The following is a 25339-nucleotide window of genomic DNA, read 5'->3' on the forward strand; positions in this document are numbered from 1 at the left end:
TTACTACAAAACTTTTTTTTTATAAGGAATTTTTGCAAAACATTTACATTTTTACCATCAACTATTTTTCTGTTTCAAAATCATTATGTAGATTTAATACCCTATGCTGCACATCAATTCTTGCGGGATGACAATTCAGTGACATGCATAAAAAAACACCACAAGGCATTAAAATGAAGACTTAAATACAAATATTGTTGCAATAAAACAGTTATAAAATTGAAAAATAGGACCTAAACATCATGCTTACTTAACTTTGACAAATTAACTTTTTCTCCTAGATTACACACTTTTATTACTGCTCTCGTGAAAGAATGTGATAAATAATGACTTAACACCAATTGCTAATGTAATCGGCAACACATACACAAACCTAACCAAAGAAAGTATATTGTAAGAAAAAAACTATTCTAACACTGGAGTTCTACCATGGTAAATACACTTTGCACTGATAATTACAATAAAGCAAAAATTTTAATGGTGGCAAAGGGAATGAACAGTGAAATGCCATTAAACAAGATACTACTGCACATCTGTGCCCTATTACTTACAACAGCTATATCCCACTGAGTCAAATAAAGGACATTGAAATTTACGATCCTTTTAAGACAGAAAAGTGGATTCAGAATGGTATGCAGAACAGACTGGCAGAATGTTTCTAATTCCAGCGGTAAAATGTGCACCTGCTAACACAAGTTAATGTACTTGAGATGCTATGAAGCCAACCAGATTTAGATTTGGATACATCTATAATAGGGATTCATTGCAGATTAAAAATTACTTCAGTTTCCTATCTGCATACAGAAGTATGCATGAAAAAATTACATATGAAATGGTTGTGCAGAATGCTTGTAGTTTCAGTTTACAAAACTGTTAACTTTTAGGAAATATGATATTAACATTAGGAAAGTTCTTCTTTGCATAAAGTAATGCAGAGCACTGATTGTGAAGCATAATGATAAAATATATCTTCGACGTTTCATTTCCTTTATAATAAAATTAACAGTTAATACTACCTAATGTTCATCTGTATTAAATGTAACACCTAATTGCTTCTGACGTTTTAAATCCAGATACATCAGTTAAGAGTACTTTAAATAAAATATACAAAATAATGTACAAAACCCAACTAAAATTTAAAGACTCTGTTACAAGTCTAAAAAAGCTTTAAGAAACTTGAAATTTATAACCACAGTGTAAAATTGTTTTTCTTTAATCTCAAAGCTTTTTATGTAAACTGAAAGTATAAAATACCCTCAGCTTAGTATTTTGCTACAAAGGGCTGGCCTAAAGTGTACACAGTGTAAACAATGGTATTTCTTTTGCTTCAAAAATACAGAAAACATCACAAGATTGATAAATTGTTCAGATGAGAAGTATATGCTCTTTAGGGAATGCACAGGGTACCTGTTACGTCTTGCAAATCAACAGCTACCACACACATTCTTCCTCTCATAATTTGTAGGGGAAAGAAAAACATCTTATTCTTCTTGCACTGTACTTCCTTCATTTACATTAAAATATTTTGGTGTATAAATCTCCTTAAAAACTGGTCATGAGAATTTATTAACAACTGACTGTAGATGCAAAAGGTTATATTTATGCCTAGGGGAAGTAATTAAAAATCCTGAGTATGAAGTATTTGGCCATCTTTCCTCCTTGAACCTACTACTAATTTTCACATAGAAAATGTAATTTTTGTCGTTTCTTCTATTTTTTTTTTTTTTTTTACATTTCCTCTATATTCACTGTCACATCTGAAAATGTAACCAAACCTTTGAAACCAAAAGTCATGTCCCAAAAAGATAATATTTCTCTTTTCCCAGTTTGTTTTGTGGTTGGAGGGTCAATATAAGACTTGATAGGTAACAGATATTTATTACCAGCCTACATATTATCCTTGAAGAGAAAAAGGATGGTAATATTTAAGGAGAAAGAGAAAATGTTTACTTACTTATTTTCTTACTAAAATGTGATAATTTTTTTCTTTGGCTGTTAAGTCAAAGCACAAAGAACTCAGCACATTAACCACAACATAATAAACTAGTATTTACAGAGAGGAGATACTGGACAACACTCTGTTGTCTGATTGATTTCCATGAATTCTAACAAAATTAAAACAAACACCTAAGGTCGAGTTTTTAAGAGTCAAGTTATCTATGAGTTAGAAATGGGCCACAGATGTTTTAAAATACAGAATCATAGAACCACAGAATGGTTTGGGTTGGAACAGACCTTAGAGATCATCTAGTTCCACCCTCCTTGCCATGGGCAGGGAAATATAAAATGAAATGAATTACCAAAAATTGACACAATTTTTTTTTTGTCCTACATAAAGTTACCATTACTTTTGTAAATCATATGTTAATATCTTTCTATGGTTTTATCTTTCCTACTGTTCACACTAATTCTAAATAGCCTAGCTCTCCACACGAAGAGAGGAATTAGAACTCACTGATTGTCATTTATACACACTACTATAATGTAGTAGTCAAAATTAATCTGAGGCCCACCTCAGAACCACTTTGCAGCATGCATCATCCAGCTGCTATTTGAGTAATTCCAAAATTTGAGAAAAGATGGCCAAAATTAACCGATGTGTTGTATGGACTGAGCAAAACCCCAAAATATGTCCACTGTTGTTCATCCAGTGTTCTGTTTTGCTGTGCCTTATGGGAAAAGGATGCTCTCATTAAAATATTACAAATTTATGTTGAAAACAAAGTGCCTTCATCAAATGGTATTAATCCTAGTCAAGGTCCACCCAGTTTTACATTGATACTATCAGATTTTATAAACACATTAACATACAGTGCTAAAATAGGGGGGTAAAGTTCACTTAAAATCGTTACAGAATATACAGATATATAACTAAAAAAGTACAGTATGGAAATATTATTCCTCTATCTGTTTATCCAGTCATCAATTTGCGCTGTTTGTATTTTTGAAATTTTTGTCTTGTTGCACCGGTGTACACTTCCCATGCTGACCCTCCAAACTGGAACACTTACAGAAGTCATGACTGAAAAAAAGATTTCCTGCTCTGTAATCCACTTTACCAGCCCACTTCCATATCCTGAAAGGTATGTAAACTTAAGTGCAGCACTAGGTGTCCATATAAATGATCCTTTCAGAATTCTTCCATGTTTGTTGAAACGTTAGGGGTTGCTGGGTTTGAATCTTGAGAAATGGCAGCAACTGTGACAATTCTTGGAGAACCAAGAACCTCAGTAACTGAAGAGTCCAGTTCTCCTGAGGTAACAATAGCGAGGGCTGTTCCACCGCCCTTCTTGTTTTGATGAGTTTTGACATGTTTCGAGAGATGGTCACTTCGCATAAACCTTTTAGAACATTCTGGGCATTCAAATCTCTTTTCACCTTTTTAAAAATAAGAAGAAAACCAAAATGTTACTGAAAGAGAGCAATGAACACTGCTTGATCATCTGAATCTCACCCTATTTTATTCAACACTGAAAGTGTCTTTAAAAGGACATCTTTTCCATCTGTCTCATTTCCAGGTGTGTTCTGTTCAATCACAGGCTTTTGGCCATCTACTCTTCACTACTTAAAAACCATTCTCAACAAGTATTTCCTGTGATCATCTGACGAGAAGTTTCAATTTCAGGACACCAGAGAATTTTCATAAACTTCCATAAACCTACCAGAGCAAGGGAGGTAAAAGCTCTCAAAGAACAACTTGGTAGCATTTCTTAAGAATACTTTTTAAATTTAGATTACAGTGATGGGAAACAAATTCGGAAACATGAATTCTAATGCTCCATAAAGATCTATGAAATCTACAACAAGAGAGACAAATTCAATTTACCAAAAGGTCCTGTTACTGTTCAAATGTAATTAGAGCTTAGACATCAGGTGCTCTAAGTTGGGGGAGAAGGGACAGGGAGGGGGGAGATACTCTCCTGGGGCTAAAAATATGAAGGCTGATAAAATTTTTCAGCTTTTAAAAGACCAACTCTTCCATTCTGAACTGCTAAGGGACTTTGCTTTATCAGTTCCCACTTGAAACTAGGAAATTTCCCAAGAAGACCAAATCTAGTGTATGGACTAGGTTAATAAATTTCTTAAGGACTGAGCTAATCCAAGTGAGGAAACAGTAACCCTGGTCCATGGCCAATCTTACGTGCCTGACCTAAATTTGCTACATGTAGATCAGGCACTAGCTAATGTACATCAGCTATCTGTCATGAAATGGTCATCTCTTCCTAGCCTACATACAAAAGAACAATTGGAATAGATCCCTTTTTATTTAGATGATTTCACAGTCAGCCTAAATTAATGAAAACTGGAATCTACCACTTCCTTGTTTTGAAGTTACTTTATTCACATTTAAGGGTAATTTTTAGCTAACTTAGTAAGTGAGAACTTCGATATCCTTGTTTAACTATGGCCACTACAATTCAGATTTCCTGTACTATGGTTACAGAGAGGGATGACCAACCTGTGTGGGTTCTTCTGTGCCTTTGTAACTCATCACTCCTTGTGAATCGCTTGCCACAAAAAATCCAGTTGCACACAAATGGTCTTTCACCGGTATGCCAGCGCAGATGTGCCCGAAGATGAGATGTCTTGCCATAAACTTTTCCACATCCTTCAATATGGCAGATATGCTGTTTCTTTTTTCCTGGCTCATTGCTGCCTCTAAAAAGATCATATTTAAACAGCTAAGTAGTTATATTCTAAAACATTACCAGCTATTAGGAGAAACATTTCATGCTAATAGAGGCAATTTTAATCCCTGTCTAAAAAAGCCCACACGAATGTACTTTCTAATAGAAAGCATTCAAAATCTAGGCAATATGGGACAATCTGACTCCCAAATAAGGCAAGCTGTGATAAGATGCTCAAATATATACTGATAAAAGTTACACTTACCTTCCTTCTCCCTCTCTGCAATTAGGACATGAGCAGGCAACTCTTCTCAGTCTCTTGCCAGGCTGCACTTCCTGGTCAGAAGCTTGTTGAGCTTGTTGAAGCTGCACTTGTGTTATCTGATCAGGACTAACAGCACCAATTGCTGCATTAGCAATGCCACCTACTGCTACGGTTACAGGAGCTATTGTGGCTTGCTGTACTTTTACTCCATCCTGTCCTTGCTGTTGACCTGTAAAATAAAAATTGTTTGTACCTTTTATTAGTCATTTCAATAAGTGAAATGCACAAATTAACTACACATTTATGTTAGGTGGACAAAAGTCCACCTAATGTTAAGGGAAGCCACAAACAAAATATTCAATCCAGCCATTTTCCTGAAGTATACCTACCTGCTAGTTTAATGTAATTTGCTATTACTGACTGATACTAAGAAAAATTAACTGGTTTAACAAATGTATTCTTTTTCTTAAAAGCTGAGATAGGCAAAATCTTATACTGAAATATAGTTGAGTCAATTGCCAATTAATGTCTCTCTAATAACCTTTGAACTATATCTGCATTCAGAAAACTACAATTAGCTAATTAAGAAGTTGCTTTATGGCACTTACAGAACTGTCACTTCTCTTACAATCTGTCTTGAATCAACATTGAGCCAGAAAGGAACTTTTGAATGAAAAAGAAACTTAGGACTAGACTTGAACAAGCTAACATACCAAAGCTTTTTTGAGACTGTTTTGCAGGATTCTCTACTCAGGATGGGGTAACCCTGGTTAGATGTATAAATGGGGGGACGAGAAGCAAGAGCAGCCCTGGGGAAAGACATCTGTTTTTTTGCGTTGATGGCAAGCTGTAGATGAGTCAACAGCGTGCCCTGTTGGGCACACTGCCGAAAGGGCCAGCTGTACCCTGGGGTGCATCAGCAGAGTGCAGTGAGCCAAGTGACTGGGAGGTGACTGGAAGGTGACTGTCCTGCTCTGTTTTGCACTGCTGCAGCCTCACCTCCAGCACTCTGAGCTGGTTTGGGTGCCTTAGTGGAAGAAGCACATCGAACTGCTAGAGTGTGTCCAGAGGAGGGGACCATGGTGATGAAAGGTCTCAAGGGCAAGATGTTCAAGGAGCAGCTGAGGTCACTCGGTTTGTTCAGCCGGGAGAAGAGAAGGCAGAGGGGTGACCTCCACAAAGTCTACACCTTCCTCAAGGGAGGCAGTGGAGGGAGAGGTGCTGATCTCCTCTCTCCTCTTTCTGGTGACTAGTGATAGGACATGAGGGAATGGCATGAGTCTGCACCAGGGAAAGTTCAGGTGGAACACTAAGAAAAGGCTCTTCACTGAGATGGTGGTCAATCACCTGAACAGCCTCCCCAGGGAAGGGATCAAATATAATTCCAAGACTCAATGAATGAAGAATTCAGCTTCATTGTGTAAGTCCATTATCTCATTGGCTTTCTTGATCTAAGGAAATCTGGATTACTGGCTTGATATTACAGCAAAAGAAACTATTCCAATATAGGTAAGAAGTGTAGTTTCTTGAACAAAGTAATATTATGTTTGTTTTAAAAGTTAGCGCTATACAGACTTAGAAAATACATGTAATAAACTAAATCAGACACAGAGATGACTTCCAGCCACAATATGACAATATGACTGAATGCAAGCTGTCTTAGTAACAGGAATGGGACAAAATATAATTAGATGCTGCCATTTTCAAAAATTCACTGCTTTCATACAACTGTGAAATTGAAGGAAATACTATCTCCTGATTTAGAGAGTGTAACAGGGTAACCAGAATTCTTTAGAGCAGAATACAATATTTAAGACATGGAAGTCCTCAGAATGGAAACATTCATTTAAAATTTAGAAATTCCTCAGGGATAACATGATTCAGAGATATATGAATGGGTTCTAATGACTTCTGTAACATCCATAACAGACACCACCAATGGAGACAAGAGGACTGCTCTCTCTGAAGGCTGAAGTGCCCAGCTACTGAGCTGACACGTAACCCAGCATGGGACAATGACTGCTTCGTTCACATGATTGCCGAGGGGCAATAGATGCTTGCACAGACTATCTTGTGTAAAAGCCAGATACGAAATCTAACACACACCACCTAACACCACCACATACATACATGCACACAGGTTAGTACTGAAGAACATGATAACAGAGAACCTTCCCAAGTGACCTGATTTGTCATCTAAAGGCCACTGCTGGCTACAGCAAGTAGAACAAATCTGGTTTCTGCCTAGGTCAGTACCAGGTTATTTTCACCTGAAGCACTGACCAAATTTTCCCAGTTATTTCCCTTAGTTTATGATTGGAAGTTGCATCTGATCTGCCTAGATATGCATAAACATGAATTAATTGTCTTCTTAAGAAGGCCACAAATACTGACAGACACTGAGTGTTTTCAGTTCTCTGAAAAGAACAAGGACAAGCCCTTGAGAGATAGCATTTGAACCCCACTTGCTATTGGACAGATACTTAAAACAAACAAACAATCTAAAAGGATTCTGGTATCAGCAGCAAAGGAAAAATAATTACAGGCTTAACCTTGAATGCAGAGTCCCCATATGTTTAGGATAGAAGCAAGTCTTTATTTTCAGAATAGCAGTGTATTGGAAACATATTTATTTCCCATACTTTAATAGGAAAGGAAAGCACTCATGATAATCCTTGAGGGACAATACGATAGGGTAAGAAGAACATAATGATATAAAAGCAAATAGTAACATCAAGTACTTTGGTCTAACAGTGGCTGAAGAGGATACTAGAGCTTCCAAAGAAAGTGCTAGTCCTGGGGTAACTCTTTGTCAGGCTGTTAAGCTGTTGGAACACTGACTGAGTGCTATAAACAGCCAGAGTCAAAAAAAGGCTAATCTTTTTTTTATGTCTAATGCTTATCCTAATATGATAATATCAATATGGTAACATGATTGCTTGTGATGAAAACCAGTTGCACATCCTGGTGAGCCAAAGGTAAATGAAAAGGAAGAATCTGCTCAATGTGTAGTCTTTCGCAGAGCACAATCCAGTCCCCATCTGTTAAATATACCCAAGGTGCAAACTCCTTTAATTCTCTGAGCAGCACTACAAATGAAGCATCTGTGAATGGTCACTACAAAAGTTAAAGATATAACAGATATTGTGACCTACTGCAGCCTCCTATTCTGTTTTCATTATCAGTCACATTTTTGAGTACATTGTTAAGAATTATACTTTTTTACCACATTCTATTAGAACGATGACTCCATTTATGTCACAAAGTCCTATTGGAGCAAAGAAGTCCTGAGACCTAATCAGTCTGTGGTCAGAACTCAGTTGAAAAGGATATTTTATCTTTTTCTCTCTGATTTTCTTGAATTGATACCAAAGTTTCAATGCAATCTTTCCCTGGGCTGTCCTGAGATGACTTTATGATGTGGTATCATAATAGTCTGTATTTTTGCTCATAAATGGGCCCTATAGCTCTAAACTAGGCCCAGAGAGACAGAGAGAGCAAAGGGGAGGGAGAAGATGCACATCATTTATCTGCAGAAACTTCTTTCTTACTCTTACTTAATGAGACTACCAACCACACAATGGTCTTCTGACTCTTTAGAATATCAAATACCACTGCTGACACACACTTTACCTTTCTGAACTTTCCTCCTCCCATGTAAGGACAGGGCGTATCTTGGAATACAGGATACACACTACTGAGCTACAACAATCTATTTATTAAACATAACACAGTGACAAATCTGAGTAGGAATTATTCACAATAACCAGAAAAATGACAATAAAAATACAAAGGGGACAATGCCAAGTAAAGTCGCTCAGGCAGACAATTACACTCCCCCAACATGGTTTCAGTTAAACAGTAATAAATTGACTGCTCTTGAGCTAGCATTAACTAGTTATAACATTTTCTAATATGTATATTGATTTTTCTTCTTTAAATTAATCTCATGGAGTCACTATTTTCAACTCCCTTCCCTTGAATTCCACTTACTAAATTCAGAACAGAAGGTTCTGAAGCTCTCAAAATATCATGCAAATTGCCTTACTTGAAGAACCAAGCCACAACATTCAATAAGCAAATCCAGTTTTTTGAGGTAAAAGAGTAGCTGAAGAAAGCACACATACACAATAAATATTCTTTGTCAGAGCTTTACACAGCTATGAAAAAACCCTGGGAAGTTCAGTAATGCAATTACTGGACTAAATTTTTGTTTTGAACTCCTGAGAGAGCACCCCAACAAGCTAGCACACTAGTAATACACAGGGTAGAAATGTATCTATTCTCATTTTAAAGCTGTTAAATATAAAAGTCTTTGTTCTTTGAGAATAACAGGAGTGTATTTTAGACCAGTTGAAATATCTTTTCTCCTGAAGAAAAATCAGAAATTTTTCATAAAACAACTGACAGAACATGCCCAAAATCTCTAAGTGAGTCTGCTACAGTCTTGAGTTGTATGGGATTTTTTTAAAACTATATACTAGAATTCTATGGATCACTTTTTAACTTTTACATCACTTGCACTTATTAACGAGGAAGAAAAACAAGGAGAATATAAAGGGAAGATAAGGGAATTTAATTATTTCTTAAATCACCTCTACCAAAGAAAAGATTCTGAGAAAACTTGATATGAGTTTGTCAGCAGCCTACTAAATTAAACGAGGGCAACTTCTAGAAGTTTGAAACAGAGGATTTTTCAGTTGAGAGGATCTAGGTCTAAACTGGCTTCTTATTTGGAGGAAAAAAACAACCAAAAAACAATCAAACCCAGCAAACAAACCTGCTTACTCTAAAAGCAAGTGCTTGAGATAATGTTATCCACACAGGAAGAGAATGATCTCTTGACACTAGATGGAGAAAAAAGGGCTTATTAAAAATATTCCTTTCAAAGTCTTACTAGAGGCATTAAATACTATTTAAAGCTTTCCAGAAATGCTGCTACAATCAGGAGATCACTTGAAATTGCTTCTTCCTGACATACTCCAAACCACAAGACCTGATATCACTACACTTCACCATTCATACTCAAACCCTTCAGTAACAACAGCTCTCATGTTTCAGCACCCGTTTCAAGAAGAGGCCTAAAGAAACTGCTATGTGAGGGAACAAAGTCACACTTCAGTTCATGTATGTTATTCTGCATGAGCTGTGAAAGCAGTCATTGCACACTGACATCTGCTTTTGGAATAGAGAAAGCTTTCTCAAATTCCCATGATTTCTTTAATAATGATTTCTGAAATTGTGAAATAGCTTGATTAAAAAAATTATCCCCGAACTTGCATATGCCTGAGCTTTATTGTACATACTGTCAAGATAGAAAGGTAAGTTACAACCATATGTTACAAAATAACAGTGATACAAAATAACATTGATACTAAATTGCATTTAATTTCCTCTCAGGCCTAAGTTCTGTCTTATTAAATAGGAACTATTTATTTGACCATAGGACAAAATGCATACAGCAAGGAAACCTGTTATAGTATTTACTTTACAAATCAAATGCAATAGAAGTCTCACTTATTGCAATATTACAAATATGATTATGACTGGATAGGAATTTTTTAAGCTTCTCAAATAAAAGAACCTGCATGATCTTGGTCACTAATCTTTCCCATTTAAGCCGTTAAGTAACTGCATCACTTATTAACATGAGATACAGGATTATCAAGATAAATGATTGCACATCCTTTATTCTTCAGCATCACTTGCTCAGCTTTCCAATTTTGCAGTCAAATTGCATCTTAGCAGGTAAAACTCACATATGCTTTCCCATACAGGAGTTTGTAATACATTCATGCAAGAAAATTTAACAACTTTAAGTAATTACTATGAAACCAAATAATACACACACATCAATCATATCTTCAGTTAAAAATTAATTTGCAAAACCAAAACAGTACTTGAATGATTTAAGAAAGCTAATGCATGGTACCTAAAAACTACTTTTCTACAGAGTGACTGATCACTGGTTATTAGGCTTGGCCATCCATTATAAGTCAAACCAATCCTCCTTTTACCACACACTACACCTGCTTTTCAACTCTTGTTCACCTGAAGTAGCAGGCACAAAACTCAGATTACTCTCTGAGGCAAATAGAGCAGAAGGGAAGGAAAAGGACTTAACTTTATTGATCTAGAGAAATCATGAGAGTAAAGCATTAGAAAATTGGATCTTGGAAAGAAGAAAAAGTTTAAGACTAAGAAAAGGATACTTCTAAGTTCTGGTACATAGTTCCTCAGAAAAAACATATACATTTCCTGTTGGTATTGTGCAACTAATGTTTAGCAGCCAAAAGATGAGAGCATCAATTACAGAGTAATCTCAGTAGGGTGCACCTTACTGTAAAATCTGAGAAACACTTGGCAAATGTACCTAGAGCTACAGTGGCCAATGCTGCAAAGAAGAAAGTTTGTTCAACTCTGTATTCTAAAAAGCAAAAAAAAAAGGCTGCACTTAGAATCCATAATTCAATGCATATTACTACAAGAGTTCCTGCAGAGTTCCCAAGCTCTACAGGCATCAGAGCTGATGTAGCAACTCACCCATTAACAACTCACTGATAGAAAGTAATGGGAAAAAATTTTCTCATCTTCCCTTGCCCTGCATACACCAGGTACTGTAAGCTTGAAAACATCCTTTAATATTATTTTTCCATAAAGATATAAACGTAATTTACACTAAGATCATATCTATATACTTTAAATACTTATTTTTAATATACTTATAATAACATGTCTATATGATATAATAGAATATAATGCTTTGATTAAGGCATAGCCAAGTTTTAAATATTGTTTAAAAGTATGTGTCAATATAGTTAGAGATCCTCAATTTTTTTAAAAAAAATCTACTATGAAGGAGGTTTCATGCTGAAAAAAGGACAAACCACTTTTTGAAATGACATATATGTAAAGACAACTGAATTTAAATATTTACAAAGAAAATGATACAGTATGCTGACAATTCTGCTCTCTTTTCTAAACAGCGGTTAATAAAGATTTATGAAGAAGCAATATGTGACAAAAGAAGATTTCCCCATAACAGAAACTGCAAGCACTGATACAAGGGACCCACACATTCTGTAGAGAAGATCAGTTTGGAGTAAGGAGAAGTGGATTCACCCAGCTACTACAAGGGTGATCACAAATCACAGCATTGTGTCCAGATGCTACTACAAGCAGAAAGTTTCCTGTGCAAACTGCAGCATCAAATAGACATCTGTCTTTTCTGCCTCCTACAAAGGCAGCAAGTTTCTATCACTTGTGCATGGCTAACTTTGTCAAGATTTGTAAGAACTTGCTATACACTTTTTCAAGAGATTTTTAAGTCTCAGTGTGTTGAAAAATTACAGAACCGCATAATAATTATGCTTAACTTCTGTTGAAAGTACCACTTCAAGAGTGAAATTTAAGGCAATAAAGTTAGAGGGGTTTAAGTATCTTTAAAAATATGAAGCTTTTTTCCTTTAGTGCAAGAATCATATTGGTAACCTAAACAAAATCAAACCAATGTCCTAAAAGTTTCACCAAGTTACTTTAATGATTTTTCAAAAATGTAAGGCTTTACCCAAATGCTTTAGGACAACCTGAGGGCACTTCAGTACTTTGAACCAGAAAATAAGTTTTCCCAGCTGGTAGGACCTTTCATTAAACTGAAAGCAAGTTTACTTTTTATTACTTTATTAAACATAGGAAAGAGCTACCACAAATACAACACAGAAAGACCCATACAAAACCAGTATAAAAATCAAACACAGAGCTACAATTTCACAAAATTCAGTCTTGAACAACCAACTGGGGGATTCAGTTAAAGCAAGACAATGCCTCAGGTTGTTTTGGATACTGTGACTTCAAACAAAAAAAAAAAAAAAAGGTCAATTTATTAAGTATTCTAAAGAAGGAGATGGAATAAGAAAAGTAACTTGTTATACTAATGAAAAGAGACCCTTCCAAAAAAACCCCTTGATTTTCATCATTATTGAATAAATAGTCAGGAAGTATATTTAGAGTAGGTGTCCAAGAACACTTCTAGATGAACACAAGTAGTTTCCTGCATGCTGAAACTCAGAGCAACAGCTGAAAACCCAAGCACCAGCTGTACTGCAAAGTACCAGATACATTGCATGGAAACTAGCAGCAGATGCAAGAAATTGAGATTCTTAGATTTACTTTTATAGAACATCTCCCTCTCCCCCATCCCCTTGCCTCAATTCTCAGATTATTCTACAGCTTATAGCCACAACAGAATGTGGCCCACTTCTTTCCTTCAGCTCCTCCCCCCAACTCTTAAACAGGGGTAGGACTAGAAAGAGTCTGTGGACTGTCTCCACAGTCTGACTAGAGGAGCTCAATGACTGACAAACTGAAAAAAAAACCCAAAAATCCCCCCAAAAAAATCAAATGCTATCTTGCACGCTTCTGCCATATGGCAACAAAAACACACACTCAGAAAGTGCAATTTTCTGCACCTCCATTTAATTTATGAGTATTGCCATGAAGTAGTAATAACTGATTCTTGAAAGGACATAGGGAGGCTAACATGAAAAAACATAAGCTAAGGTTCCAGTACTCTATTTGGATTTTGGGAGGTAGGCTGGAAGCTTTTCTGGGTGGGTATTATGGGATTTTGACTATGCTTTAGCTGGCTTACATATTTTACACTTGACTAGAAGGTTCATGAATTTCCTTGAAGTAAATATTTTGGCTGTATGAAATATTATGTTGATCAAGATAAAAGTAATTATAAAAAAAAAAGGCAAAGAGATTCAAAGGCATTTAAAGGATATTTTCAGAAAAAAACCCCAAGATTCATAAAACATTTTTGAAGATCTTATACAGCAAGACTAAACACAATCCACAAGCTTTGGTTTTATTAACAGCCCTGACAAATATTAAAACTAACTTGTTTATTAAAGATGTAAAACCTGAAATTTTGTTACAACCTTCATCAGGCAAGGACCAAAAAAACCACATATTATATAATTACAAAAGAAGGGCCAAAAGAATCAGGAAGATCCAAACCCACAACAGTTCTGACATTTTCTGTTAACCCTACTAAACTATTTAACTAGTCTTGTTTTTTGGATCGGAACAAACTGAAAATATTCATGCTTTTGTCAGTTACTTCCTGATGATCAAAGAAATAAGACAATCAAGGTCCATTTTTCTTAAACTTCAGGATTTTTCTCCAGGGAAAAGCAGTAACGTCATCACTTGAAACTATAATTAAGGAAACTCAGGCTTGTACTTACCGTGTATCCCAAGGGTTTTTTCAGCAGGAAGATATTAACTGATAATTCTCTCTTTACAATAAAATAATACTAGACTTCCAATCTATGAAGATTAAATATGCATGTTGGGGTGATACAGTTTTTCCAAAGACAAACTGATTAAGGTGCATGACTGTTATCAACTCTCAGCAACATTAAACACCAGCGGAGACTCCACTTTTAGGAACAGATGCACACAGAAATCAATATAACTGTATAACCATACTCCAAACTAAACTAAGCATGTCCAGAGCTACTGTTTTGGTATGTGCCATAATCAGAGTAAAATAGTAATTTTAGAAATTATACTTCATTATGCAGTCTTGACTACTTCTAAAGCTACTATGTTATAGCATATAAATCAAGCTACTTTTATTAACTATATTATCCATTAAAATCATGGACCACTAAACAAAAGAGTTACTTTTCAATAATCACGGAACATCCTGAGCTGGGAGGGACCCACAAGCATCATCAAGTCCAACTCCTGGCTCTCCACAGGGCAACCCCCAATAATAACCCTGTTTCACTTGAAATTAATACTCCTCTTAGAACACAACATCCCATTCCATATACAGGTACCTTTTCTCAATAATCGCCATTGCCATTTTAAAATGGCTTTTAATATATTAAAACAGTAAGAAATTATTTATTTCATCTACCAGTTCCAAAGTCATATGACACTTAGAATTCCAAAATCTAAGTTACAGTGAGGAAGCTGCTGAAATGAAATTTTGAACATGCTTCTTGTTTTTCCCTCGCACCATGTGGTAATGGAAGAAGAAGAAGGTTGGCTTAGTGCAGATTTAAGTATGCTTTAACAAAGAAAACAATACTAACAAGCTGTTGAAGATGTGCCGCATCACTCAATTCACTTGCTTGGCACTTTATGAACAAGAAAGCTCAGCCAATTATTTTCCTGCTCTGATTTCTGAAAACAGGAATTGAGAGAGGTGATAGCAAAACCCAATATTCTTACGACAGGGCTTACATTTAAGGCTTACATTTTGTTCTTGAAGTTTATAGCATAAAAATAGCTCATTATAAACCTATTATAAACTATAAACCCGCTCATGATGTCGCAATCATGAGCAAAGTTGGTACCTGAAACGCTTCCCCTTCCCACTTTATTTTAGAAGTAATGATGAAGTCATGCCTGCTACTCACAGGTCAGGCAGAAAAGACTAGTTTTACTGAGGCATATTTACCAGGGTATTCTCCAATGGCAATTTATCTGAACAGGCAGATTGCACACGTTGGAGGCATCAAGCTCAGAACCACTATATTGACACTTTTATTTTTATGCTGACATCACCATGGCTAATGTTTGTTTTCAACTGCAGTTTGTTGTCAAACTGTTTCTGCCACTGTATTGAATTTCAGTTTAAGAAAATCCCATAACCAAAGCAATTTTGTCATTAGGAGACTTAATGCTTCTCCTGTAATTACTTTGAAATACTTGAAAAGGGTGCCAGTACTATAATATTTAGAACACTGGTTCTGCAACAATTCTCAGCTCAAGGCAGCCTGAGAACAGTTGTGACCTTTCACGACTTTGGAAAAAGTATGCTACATTTCTATACTCTTCCCATCTACACTCTCAGAATGCCAAGTCACATACTATGAAGTAAAAACCCATGATACATTCCTTTTTTTGCTTTTTTTTTTTTTTTTTAATACAGCTCAATACTTTGTACTTATCTTTTTACTACAGATTCCACAGCTTGCAGCCTGTTTCTTTCAAGATATTTGCTGCATCTTACTTGTCAATGAACATCCAGGAAAACACTGCAGGTTATTTTAAAAAAATAAATCATGCAACCCCTATCCTTCAGCTCTTTTGACTTCCACATTTGGTGTTTATACTTGCCAGTTTTCTTGTATGTAACGTGGCTATTTTAAACCTTTTTCAACTTCTTAGCACCTACGGGAATCCCTTCTTGCTTAGCTGTACCACTCATTGAGTTCTGTTTCTAGACATACTGTTACATTCACATGAGAGGAGCCCCACAGGATTTGCTGTCACAAAAATGTATTTTCGTTCATTCAACAGTGTAAGAGTAATATTCTAGGACTTCAGACTAAACACCTTCCCCTCCCTCAAAATCTATCATGCGTTATAGAGAGTCATAGAAGACTGTGAATAGCATGAAGATGAATCAGGTATTTTAAGTTTTCATAATAGAGGAACTTCAGAACTTTAAATAAAAACATGTCTTATGCAACAATTAAAACACAATATATTGCAGAAAAATATTAAATGCATAAAAAATAGGCACTCAGAAAAGACAAATTCAGAGAAAAAAATCCATTGAGAACTATTAAACTTGTTTTAAAAAAATCCTCCTTTTGACTCAGGAATATGCAGGTGACTGAATGAGAGAAGAGAATCTGAGCACTGCACTTTGTATGCATCACCTGCAGTCAGCATGAGACAGGGTCAGAAACACTTTTGATTCTTATACTCATGGAATCATAGAAGGTTTTGGATGATAAGGCACCTTTAAAGATCATGTAGTTCTGATCCCCCTGCCATGGGCAGGAACATCTTCAGCTAGATCACACTGCCCAAAGACCTACCCAACCTCACCTTGAACACTTTCAGGGATGGAGCATCTACAACCTCTCTGGAAAACCTGTTCCATTGTCTCACCACCCTCAGAGCAAAGCATTTCTTCCTCATGTCCCATCTAAACCTACCCTTTTTCAGCTTAAAACTGCTGCCCCTTGCACTGTTACTGCCAACACCTCTTGGTAAAGAATCTGTCTTTCTGACAAGATCCTGTTGTGTATCTGGAAGGCTCCCAGAGCTTTCTCTTCACCAGTCTGAACAGCCCCAGCTCTTGCAGCCCATCTTCATACAAGATGTGTTTCAGCTCTCTGATCATTTTCATGGTTCTTTTCCAGACCAGTTGTAACAGATCCACATCCGTCTTCTAGTGGGGATCCCAGCACACTACTATGGATGGGGTCTCACAACAGTGGCAGAGAGAGAATCACATCCCTTGAACTGCTGGCCTTGTTTGTTTTTATGTAGCCCAGGATACCATAGGCTTCCTGGACTGCAAGTGTACATTGCCAGCGCATATCTCATTTTTCATCTAATATCCCCAAGTCTTTCTCCACAGAGCTGCTCTCAATCCATTACTTCATCACACAATCTATACTGAGATTACTCCACCATTACAGGTAGGAGACCTTTCATTCAGCCTTGCTGAAGTACAATGAAGCTCATACTGGCCCACTTCTCAAGCTTGCCAAGACCCCTCTGGATGTCATCCTTTCCCTCAAGCACATCAACTGCACCGTTCATTTTGGTGCCATCTGCAAATTTGCCAAGTGTGCACAGAATTCTACAACATCATTAGTAAAGATACTGACAGTACTAGTCCCAGTACAGACCCCTGAAGGACATCATTGATTACTGATCTACATTTGGAGATTGAATCATTGATGGCAACTCTGAATGTGTCCATCCAGCCACTTCCCTATCATCCATAAAATCTGTATCTTTCCAAGACTTCTGCAAGGGACTACGTTAAAAACCCTTACAAAAAGTCACAGCAGATGGAGTAGATTATCAGCAGCTCTTCCTTTACCTGTCACTCTGGCACAGAAGGCCACTGGATTAGCCAGGCACGATTTGCCCCCTGTGAAGCCATGCTTGGTGTACATTTGGGACAACATGTTGGCTGTCTCTAACCGCCTCCGTACCCACACACCTGGACATAGCTGGCAGAAGGCGTGCTCCATGACCGTGCCAGACACAGAGATGAGGCTGACCGCTTAGTAGTTCTCAGGGGCCTACTTATTACCTTTCTAAAAATTGGTGTGATGTTTCCCTTTTTCCAGTCACTGAGTTAATTTAATCCTTTTTTTCCCATGTTTAAAGAATTGGGTAGAGTGCTTCAAAGTCCTCATCAAACTTTGACTCAGAATGACAGTCATGTCTAAACAATATATTGACTCTTTGAACTGCAAGTCCTAAAACTAGCGACTGTCACACAAGAAGACTTAATAAGGAAGGAAAGGGAAAAGAAAGCCTTGAAGAAAGACTGAAGCTGGATGCAGAAGTGGGAAAATGCACAAGAAATCAGGAGACCTCAAGGTACTGACAAACTGCATAACTACTAGTCACAGTGATGTGAAAGTATCTGGCCAAAGAGAGAAATGCCTTAGTAGCTCACATTACACTACAGAGTGTGAAACTCTGTAGAATGGCAAGACTCATTATATATTTTTAAGTATCCCAATAAGAACTCTTGGCATTGGATTTTATTGTCATTAAGACCTATTTTGGAGCCCATCACACACCCCTACAAAAGACTTAAAACTCTCCAGCTTTACTATTGCCAGGCAACAGCCTGTTCCACTGAACAGAAGTCATTGCTCCAGGTTATTTTGGGTGGATGAACTCCAAATTCCCCATAATACAGGCCATGTCACCACTCATGTTCAAGAAAAAGGGTTGAACTTGTGTTGCAAGGTGATGGAATCTGATGACTTTTGCTTAAAAAAAGTGATCTTGGAACAAGTATACATAAAATACAAATAATATTTTTCACTATTTTAAAACAAAATCATCTAATTCACTTTTGTATGGGGCAAACACCTCCATCATCATGTAACAAAAGTACTCTAAGAAGTTTAACTAAGGTAGATATAAGTTTGATCTATTACTTTTTTTCTCTCTCATAAAGAGGGAATTTTTCTGAAGGAAAAAAAACCAACAAAACAAAACCAAACGCAACCAGAAAACCCCACCAAAAAAAACCCACCAAAAATCCCCCAAAACCAAAAGACAAACACCAAAATGAACCAACCAACCAACACAACTCCACCTACCAAAAGAAAACAGTTTTACAAACTGTATCTTTTTCTTAGACTCAACAAGTACTAAAAGCAGCTCCTTTCAAGTAGTCTCTTACACTGCTAATCAACTCATCTACACAAATCTACCTTATTTTAAAAAGGGGCTGGGGACAGGAATCCTTTGAACTTGCATCTGCAACTCTCACAGCAGAAGCCTTGAAAAAAGGCAAGGGTATTCTGCAGTATCTACTTTTCCCTGAGACCATAGCGGCTAAATTCAGGAAGTTACTATCTGTAACATTCCAGGCTATTCCATGTGCAAAACAACAACTGACAGCAGAGAAGAAATCTTAGTGCAGAACTAGCTTAGTAAAAGGCTAAGACATGTACTGATCTCACAGCAAGGCAGGTAATAGTAGATCCCTGAATGTTCAAGCAACCACAGTGGTTTTTATGTAGCCTGTTGTTTGCCTTCCTCTTAATTAAACAACTCATTAAAGATCTGGTTTTAACACTCAGAAACTTAACTGGATGAGAATAAAACTTCCTTCTGTACATTTAATTATGCCTTTGACTGACACTTTGTACACCTTAATAAAATTCTATGGAATCACAGATTGGTGTAGACTTTGACGGACCTCTGGAGAGCATCTGGTTCCATCACCCTGCTCAGGCTGGGCCACCTACAGAAAGCTGTCCAGGACCACGTCCAGACAGTTTCTGAATATGTCCCAAGATGGAGAGTCTTCAACTTCTCTCAGCAACCTGTGTCAGTACTCAGTAGCTCTCACAGTAAAAAAATAATTTTCATCACTGACATTGAAGTTTTATCTCAGGCCAGAAAGTGAAAAACTGTGAGATCTTCCCTGCTTTGCCCTGCATTTTTGAACACATGCAACATATAACCCTAAGTATGGTACTTACCAGGATCAGTATTCGAACTTTTAACTGAAAAAACACAAGAAACCCCAAACACACTTATACATCTTGCTAGGTTTACAGCAGACTTTCAGTAACAAAGGTTATGAAAAGTAGACCACAATGTAGTATTTACCAGAAGATGTTAAGGTTTTTCTTCCCAATGTGAAATTTTTCTCTTTTGGAATTTAGAATCTATCCGACAAAACAACAACAAAAACCACCCCCCCTCCCCCCCCATTTCTCAAAATTTTCTATAGATCAACAATTCTGTTATAATTTTAAATTAAGTATTTTCCTGCTTTACTATTTCATTTACTACTGAAAAACTAAAGGAAAAAGTGCTCAAATATCTCACTATGGAAATAACTAGGAAAACCACTGTTCATGGAACAGAAATATGACACAAATACAAACCCAGTTATTTGTTGTGATTTTTTATTGTGATTTTAAAAGTTTTTTTCCTAGAAACTCAACTGGCTTGATTGAAGGGGTTTGATTGAAGGAAAACGTAACTTCTTTTCCCTAACAAAGTTAGAGCACCTGAATCAATGCATGGGATGAGTTCTTCACTCAGCCTTCTCCTTAAAATTTTCTGGACATCCTCCACACAGCTCATTTCTAACACCTACTGCTCATTTGTGGCAAATGAACTACTTGTGGAGAGTTCAGCTTATTTTCAAGACACTTCACACTGGCAAGCTCAGGTACTGCAGAAAAGAAATACCAGTCTGCAGATACTGAGGTAGCTGAGCTGTTTGTTTTTCAAAAGGTTTCCTGTAATGATGCCTGGGAATAACTAAAAAAAAAGAAAAACAAACAACAACATTTCAAATTAAAACCAGCAATCCCAGGGAAGTTAACAGCCCTGATAAAGTCAGCTTATTCTACTAAAGTGGCAAGCAAAGTTTAGAGTTTAGCATATTTGCAATTTTCTATTTCATAACCATTCTTTCCTTGGAATCTTAACATATTAGCATTAAGGACTGCACATCATGTTCTTCCCTTTCCTTTCCATTCTACCATGTCTCCCATTCCCAGAGTGTAGAATCAGGAAGTTTCATAGGACAGAAGCAGAGATAAGTAAGAGAAGGAAATTACAACTAATCTCTTGCATTGAAAAGCTTGTTCTTTCTCCATACCATCAAGTCCTGGGGGAGAAATAGTACCTCATTGACAAAGGAAAGCAAAAAATGTCAGAATACTTATAGGGGTGGAGCACCTCTTCTGTGCGGAAAGGCTGACAAAAATGGGGTTGTTCAGTCTGAAGAAAAGAAGGTTCTGGGGAGACCTTATAGCACCTTCCAATACCTAAAGGGGCTACAATAGACTTGAAGAAGAACTTCCTACAAGTGTAGTGATAGGACAATAGGGAATGGCCTTAATATGAAAGAGGGCAGGTGCAGATTAGACATAAAAAAGAGGTTTTTTTACAATGAGGGTGACAAAATACTGGAACAGATTGCCCAGAGAGGTGGTGGATGCCCCATCCCTGGAAACATTCAAGGCTAGGTTGAACGGGCTCTGAGCAACCTGATCTAGTTGAAGATGTCCCTGATCATTGCAGAGGGGTTGAACTACATGACCTTTAAAGGTCCCTTTCAATCCAAACTATTCTGTGTTTCTATGATTCACTGCTGCCAAAAAATTATGGAAATAGCCATGAGACCTACTGGGAGCAGGGTGTGAGAGAGTGGGCACAATGAAGAGGCATTCAATGATCACAAAATGTAGTCTAGTTAGCATACAAACACTGTATGACTAAGGCTTAGCTTGTCCAGGATCATACTTGTGATTCATTGCCCTTTTTTCATCCTCAAGTTACCAATCTCAATCCCTTTATTTTCCAAAAGACATCATATGCAAGCACAGGCAGGGTCAATATAACCAATGAAGATGATATTCAGACTCTCTTGCTCTAACACCTGCTAGTGTGTACTGAACAGTAGTACACCATTAGTAAGCAGAGAAGAAACCTACATGCAGAAAGGTTTTTCCAGCATCCCCAAATCTAGGCTGTTCCCAAAGCAGGCTTCCTATGGAGTCCCCTATCAAAGTAGAGACTTCTGTCTATGAAAACCACCACCCAGCACCTTCCTATCAAGAAAAAAAGTGTTCCAAGGTAAATAGGACTGCAGCTGCTCAGCTAGCTAACCAAACTTCTCTTTGAACCATTACAGCTAAACACAAGGTCAAGATTTTAATTCTGATTACCCAGATTAATGCTTGTGTTACACTCCTTAAACAGCCAGGTTTAGTGCCATCTTACTCAGCACTTAGTATTTCAACATGCCATTCCATGCTGAGAAGTACCATAGCAGACAAAATTCTCCCAATTGTGAATTTCTTACTACTAAACTATGTTAGTAGTTATGTCCCCTCAAAAACATTTCAATCCAAAAGAACAATTTTTTGCCCAGTTAAACATTTGTCACCTTAGCATATGATTATAAAAACCAAACCATTTAAGAGTCAATATGATACTAAGGTTTGCTTATGCAGACTTGACAGCAGTTAAACACGATGTGTTTTTTTCTAACAGTTTTATAGTAAAACTGTGCCTATAGTCAGGCTGTTGTTGAGAAGAGGTCATTGTAACTACTACAATAGAAGACTTACTTCTATGACATAAACCCAAGCTTAGGTAAGTAGTTATAAAGCTGACAAAGATAAAACTTGATTTAGGCGGGAGTTATCTGAAACATTAAAAGTCAGCAAATTTTGCATAAAGAGGTGTCCTTGTGGGACACTATAGAGACCTTGCACAGAGTTCACTGTAAAACTAAGCTCAGTTATCCAGCCTAGAACCTTTTAATAGCTCCTTTCCCAACTACTAGACCAGCATAAGCAAACAGTCATTTCATAGTACATAACAAAAGTTCAGCAAGTCCTGAAGTACAGTCACCAGTTGGCTTCATCTTTTTATTCTAAAGCAAGCCACAGAAACTATGTGCAAGCACACCTTATTCCACTCAATCTCTTTGCAGAGCTCAAACTTTTAAGGGAACAACTTTGAGCTAGTGCAGAATGCAATGAGTAGTTCCATATGAATGCATGCCAGGACACAAGGTATCCCATGTTGTACACAATACAATACAATACACAAGGTATCACATATTGCCACTTCTCATTCTAGGTTCCCAAAAGATTAGGAATACTGCTTGGTTGGAAAAAGCTTTTTTGTGCTGTCTTTTAAACATATCAAAGCTCTAACTATAAAGTCTCATGTTCGCTTCTGGAGCCTACAAGTCTTTAGTAAGATAGAGGACAGAAATATTTAAGTATAGTTTATCAAATACAAACAGTTCAGTTTCAACTGACACCACTGGTAATATTAATTCAATGTTTAGCAAAAAATGTCAGCTATTTTAAAATCTGAATTTTAGTGATAAGTGTAATATATTTCCTCACAGTTAAGCGTTTAACGTTCATTACAGAAAATTCTGAAGAGTACTAATCTAAAATCATCTGGTATTCTTGTAATAGGAAAAAAACCCCAAAAAACCCAAAACAAAACAAAGCCACAAACAACCACCACAAACAGAGCAAAACAACCATACAAACAAGGAAAACTCAAAAACTTTGTCAGACCACTCACCCGCAACGCTGGTAATGGTAACAGGAACTCCTTGAACTTGAACACCTGCAGCACTCAGGTTGGCAACACTTACTGTTTGAAGATTAGGTACTGAAGCAAGCTGGGCAGCATTCAGAGTGATGGGGGTACCAGCAACAGCCACCGGAGCAATCTGGGCAATGGTTGTGCCACCACTTGAAGACACAGGAGTAATGGTTAGCTGTTGGGGTAACCCAGCATTTTGAACTTGCAGATTTGAAAGGCTTTGCAGATTCTGAACCTGCACAGTTTGCCAGCTGATCTGTCCTGATGGTGTTAAAGTTGGAGCCCTGATGAGCACCTGAGTTGGGCTCACTGCCTGCAGCTGAACATTCTGCAAAGGCTGCTGCTGGATGGTCTGTATAGTCTGCCCTGACTGGAGCTGAAATGACTGTGGAGGAATGGCCTGGATAATCTGCTGTTGAGGCTGCTGGATCTGTATCTGCTGCAGAATAGGCTGACCTACAATCTGGACCTGTTGAAGGGAACCTGATTGATCCTGGACGTTCTGTAGTCCATTGGACTGAAGCTGACTGGAGCTCTGGGCTTCGGAGTCTGTAGCAGTTGTTTGAGGTTCTTCAGTCGCCTGCTCTGAACTGCTGCCTGCTGTGCTTGTGTATTGGCCTGTTTCTGCAGAGCTTACCAGGGTGTCACTGCTAGTCAGAGATGTTGAGGCAGTGGTTGTAGCGGTGGAAGATGAGGAAGGAGACTCTGGCATGGTACTACCAGAGGCAGAAGTGACAGGTGTAGATGCCAGCTGATTTCCATTGGAAACTCCACTCTCCGTAGACTGGCCAACTTGCCCCGAACTTCCCCCAGTGGCAACGTTGTTAATCACAGGCAAAGCCAGGGTTACCCCACCAATGTTTATAGGTAGCGTTGTTACAACTTGCGCCTGAGTACCAGGAATAGTTTGCAGTTGCAGTGGTATGGAAACACCGGGCCTAATTTGGACTGGAACTGTCTGATTTGCTAGGTTTTGAGCAATAACATTTCCTGAAGCTGTCCTGTTTGCAGTTGTTAGGATAGCTTGATTATTCCCTGCAGGAATAAGCTGAATTTGACCCTGTATATCTTGTAGACCAGTAGCACTGGATGGATTGATTTGACCTTCCGTTGTCTGAATCTGTGGAATCACTTGGTACTGGACACTACCGCTTGGATTCTGTACTTGAATGACTTGGAATTGTCCAGGGGTTGTTGTAGAAGAATTGCCTGATTTGGTTTTTGAAGGAGATGTACTTCCATTGTTACTGCTGGAGGGACTTGCTGCACTTGAGGCAACAGAAGATCCTTGCTGAGCAACATTATTGTCTTTTGAAGCAGAAGGAGCAGCGGCAACGAGCTGCCAAGCATTTCCAGCTAGCTGAGTTGTTACCAATTCCAACTGCTGTGGCTGATTCTGAAGCTGCACCAAACCTTGATTTGGGTCTATAATAATCTGCTGCTGTCCAGTTCCTTGATTCTCACCAGGAGTTCCTATTTTGCTGCAAGTGGCTGCTAGCAAAGCAAGAGGTGAAGGCTGAGAATCCTATCCATAAAAAGAGAACACAGAAAGCATTTAGGACAAGAGTGCAAGTATGAAGCATCAGGAGTCAGCACTAAGGTTTGCACCTTAAGGTGGAGGAAGCCAAAAAAAACCAAAACAAGGTGCTTCTGCAGAGACCAATGATACAGCTCTGAATAAGGAAGCATGAATTGCTGTAAATAGTCTTTAAACATAGTGCTCTTAAAAGTCTCTAATTATCAATGATTACGTGACAGCCAAGACCTCAACTGCATCATCAATTCAGTCTTTTTTCCCCCCTCAAAATAAAGAAAAAAAAAATTA

The 25339-nt window shown here is 37.6% G+C and overlaps 1 protein-coding gene across 1 annotated transcript in view; it reads right to left on the minus strand.

Annotated features, from left to right (window-relative positions):
• Nucleotides 1–25339, minus strand: part of SP4 (Sp4 transcription factor) — a 26747-nt gene continuing 1408 nt past the window's right edge. The window contains exons 3-6 of the mRNA XM_041418243.1: nucleotides 23491–25039; nucleotides 4894–5122; nucleotides 4460–4659; nucleotides 1–3378 (exon numbers count right to left, since the gene is read on the minus strand). Of these exons, the coding sequence (XP_041274177.1) occupies nucleotides 3131–3378; nucleotides 4460–4659; nucleotides 4894–5122; nucleotides 23491–25039 (2226 nt within the window). The 3' untranslated portion in view covers nucleotides 1–3130. The remainder of the gene's footprint in view (nucleotides 3379–4459; nucleotides 4660–4893; nucleotides 5123–23490; nucleotides 25040–25339) is intronic.

The sequence above is a fragment of the Onychostruthus taczanowskii genome, unplaced genomic scaffold, assembly GCF_017590055.1.
Source record: "Onychostruthus taczanowskii isolate IOZ18803 unplaced genomic scaffold, ASM1759005v1 scaffold59, whole genome shotgun sequence".
Taxonomy (NCBI): domain Eukaryota; kingdom Metazoa; phylum Chordata; class Aves; order Passeriformes; family Passeridae; genus Onychostruthus; species Onychostruthus taczanowskii.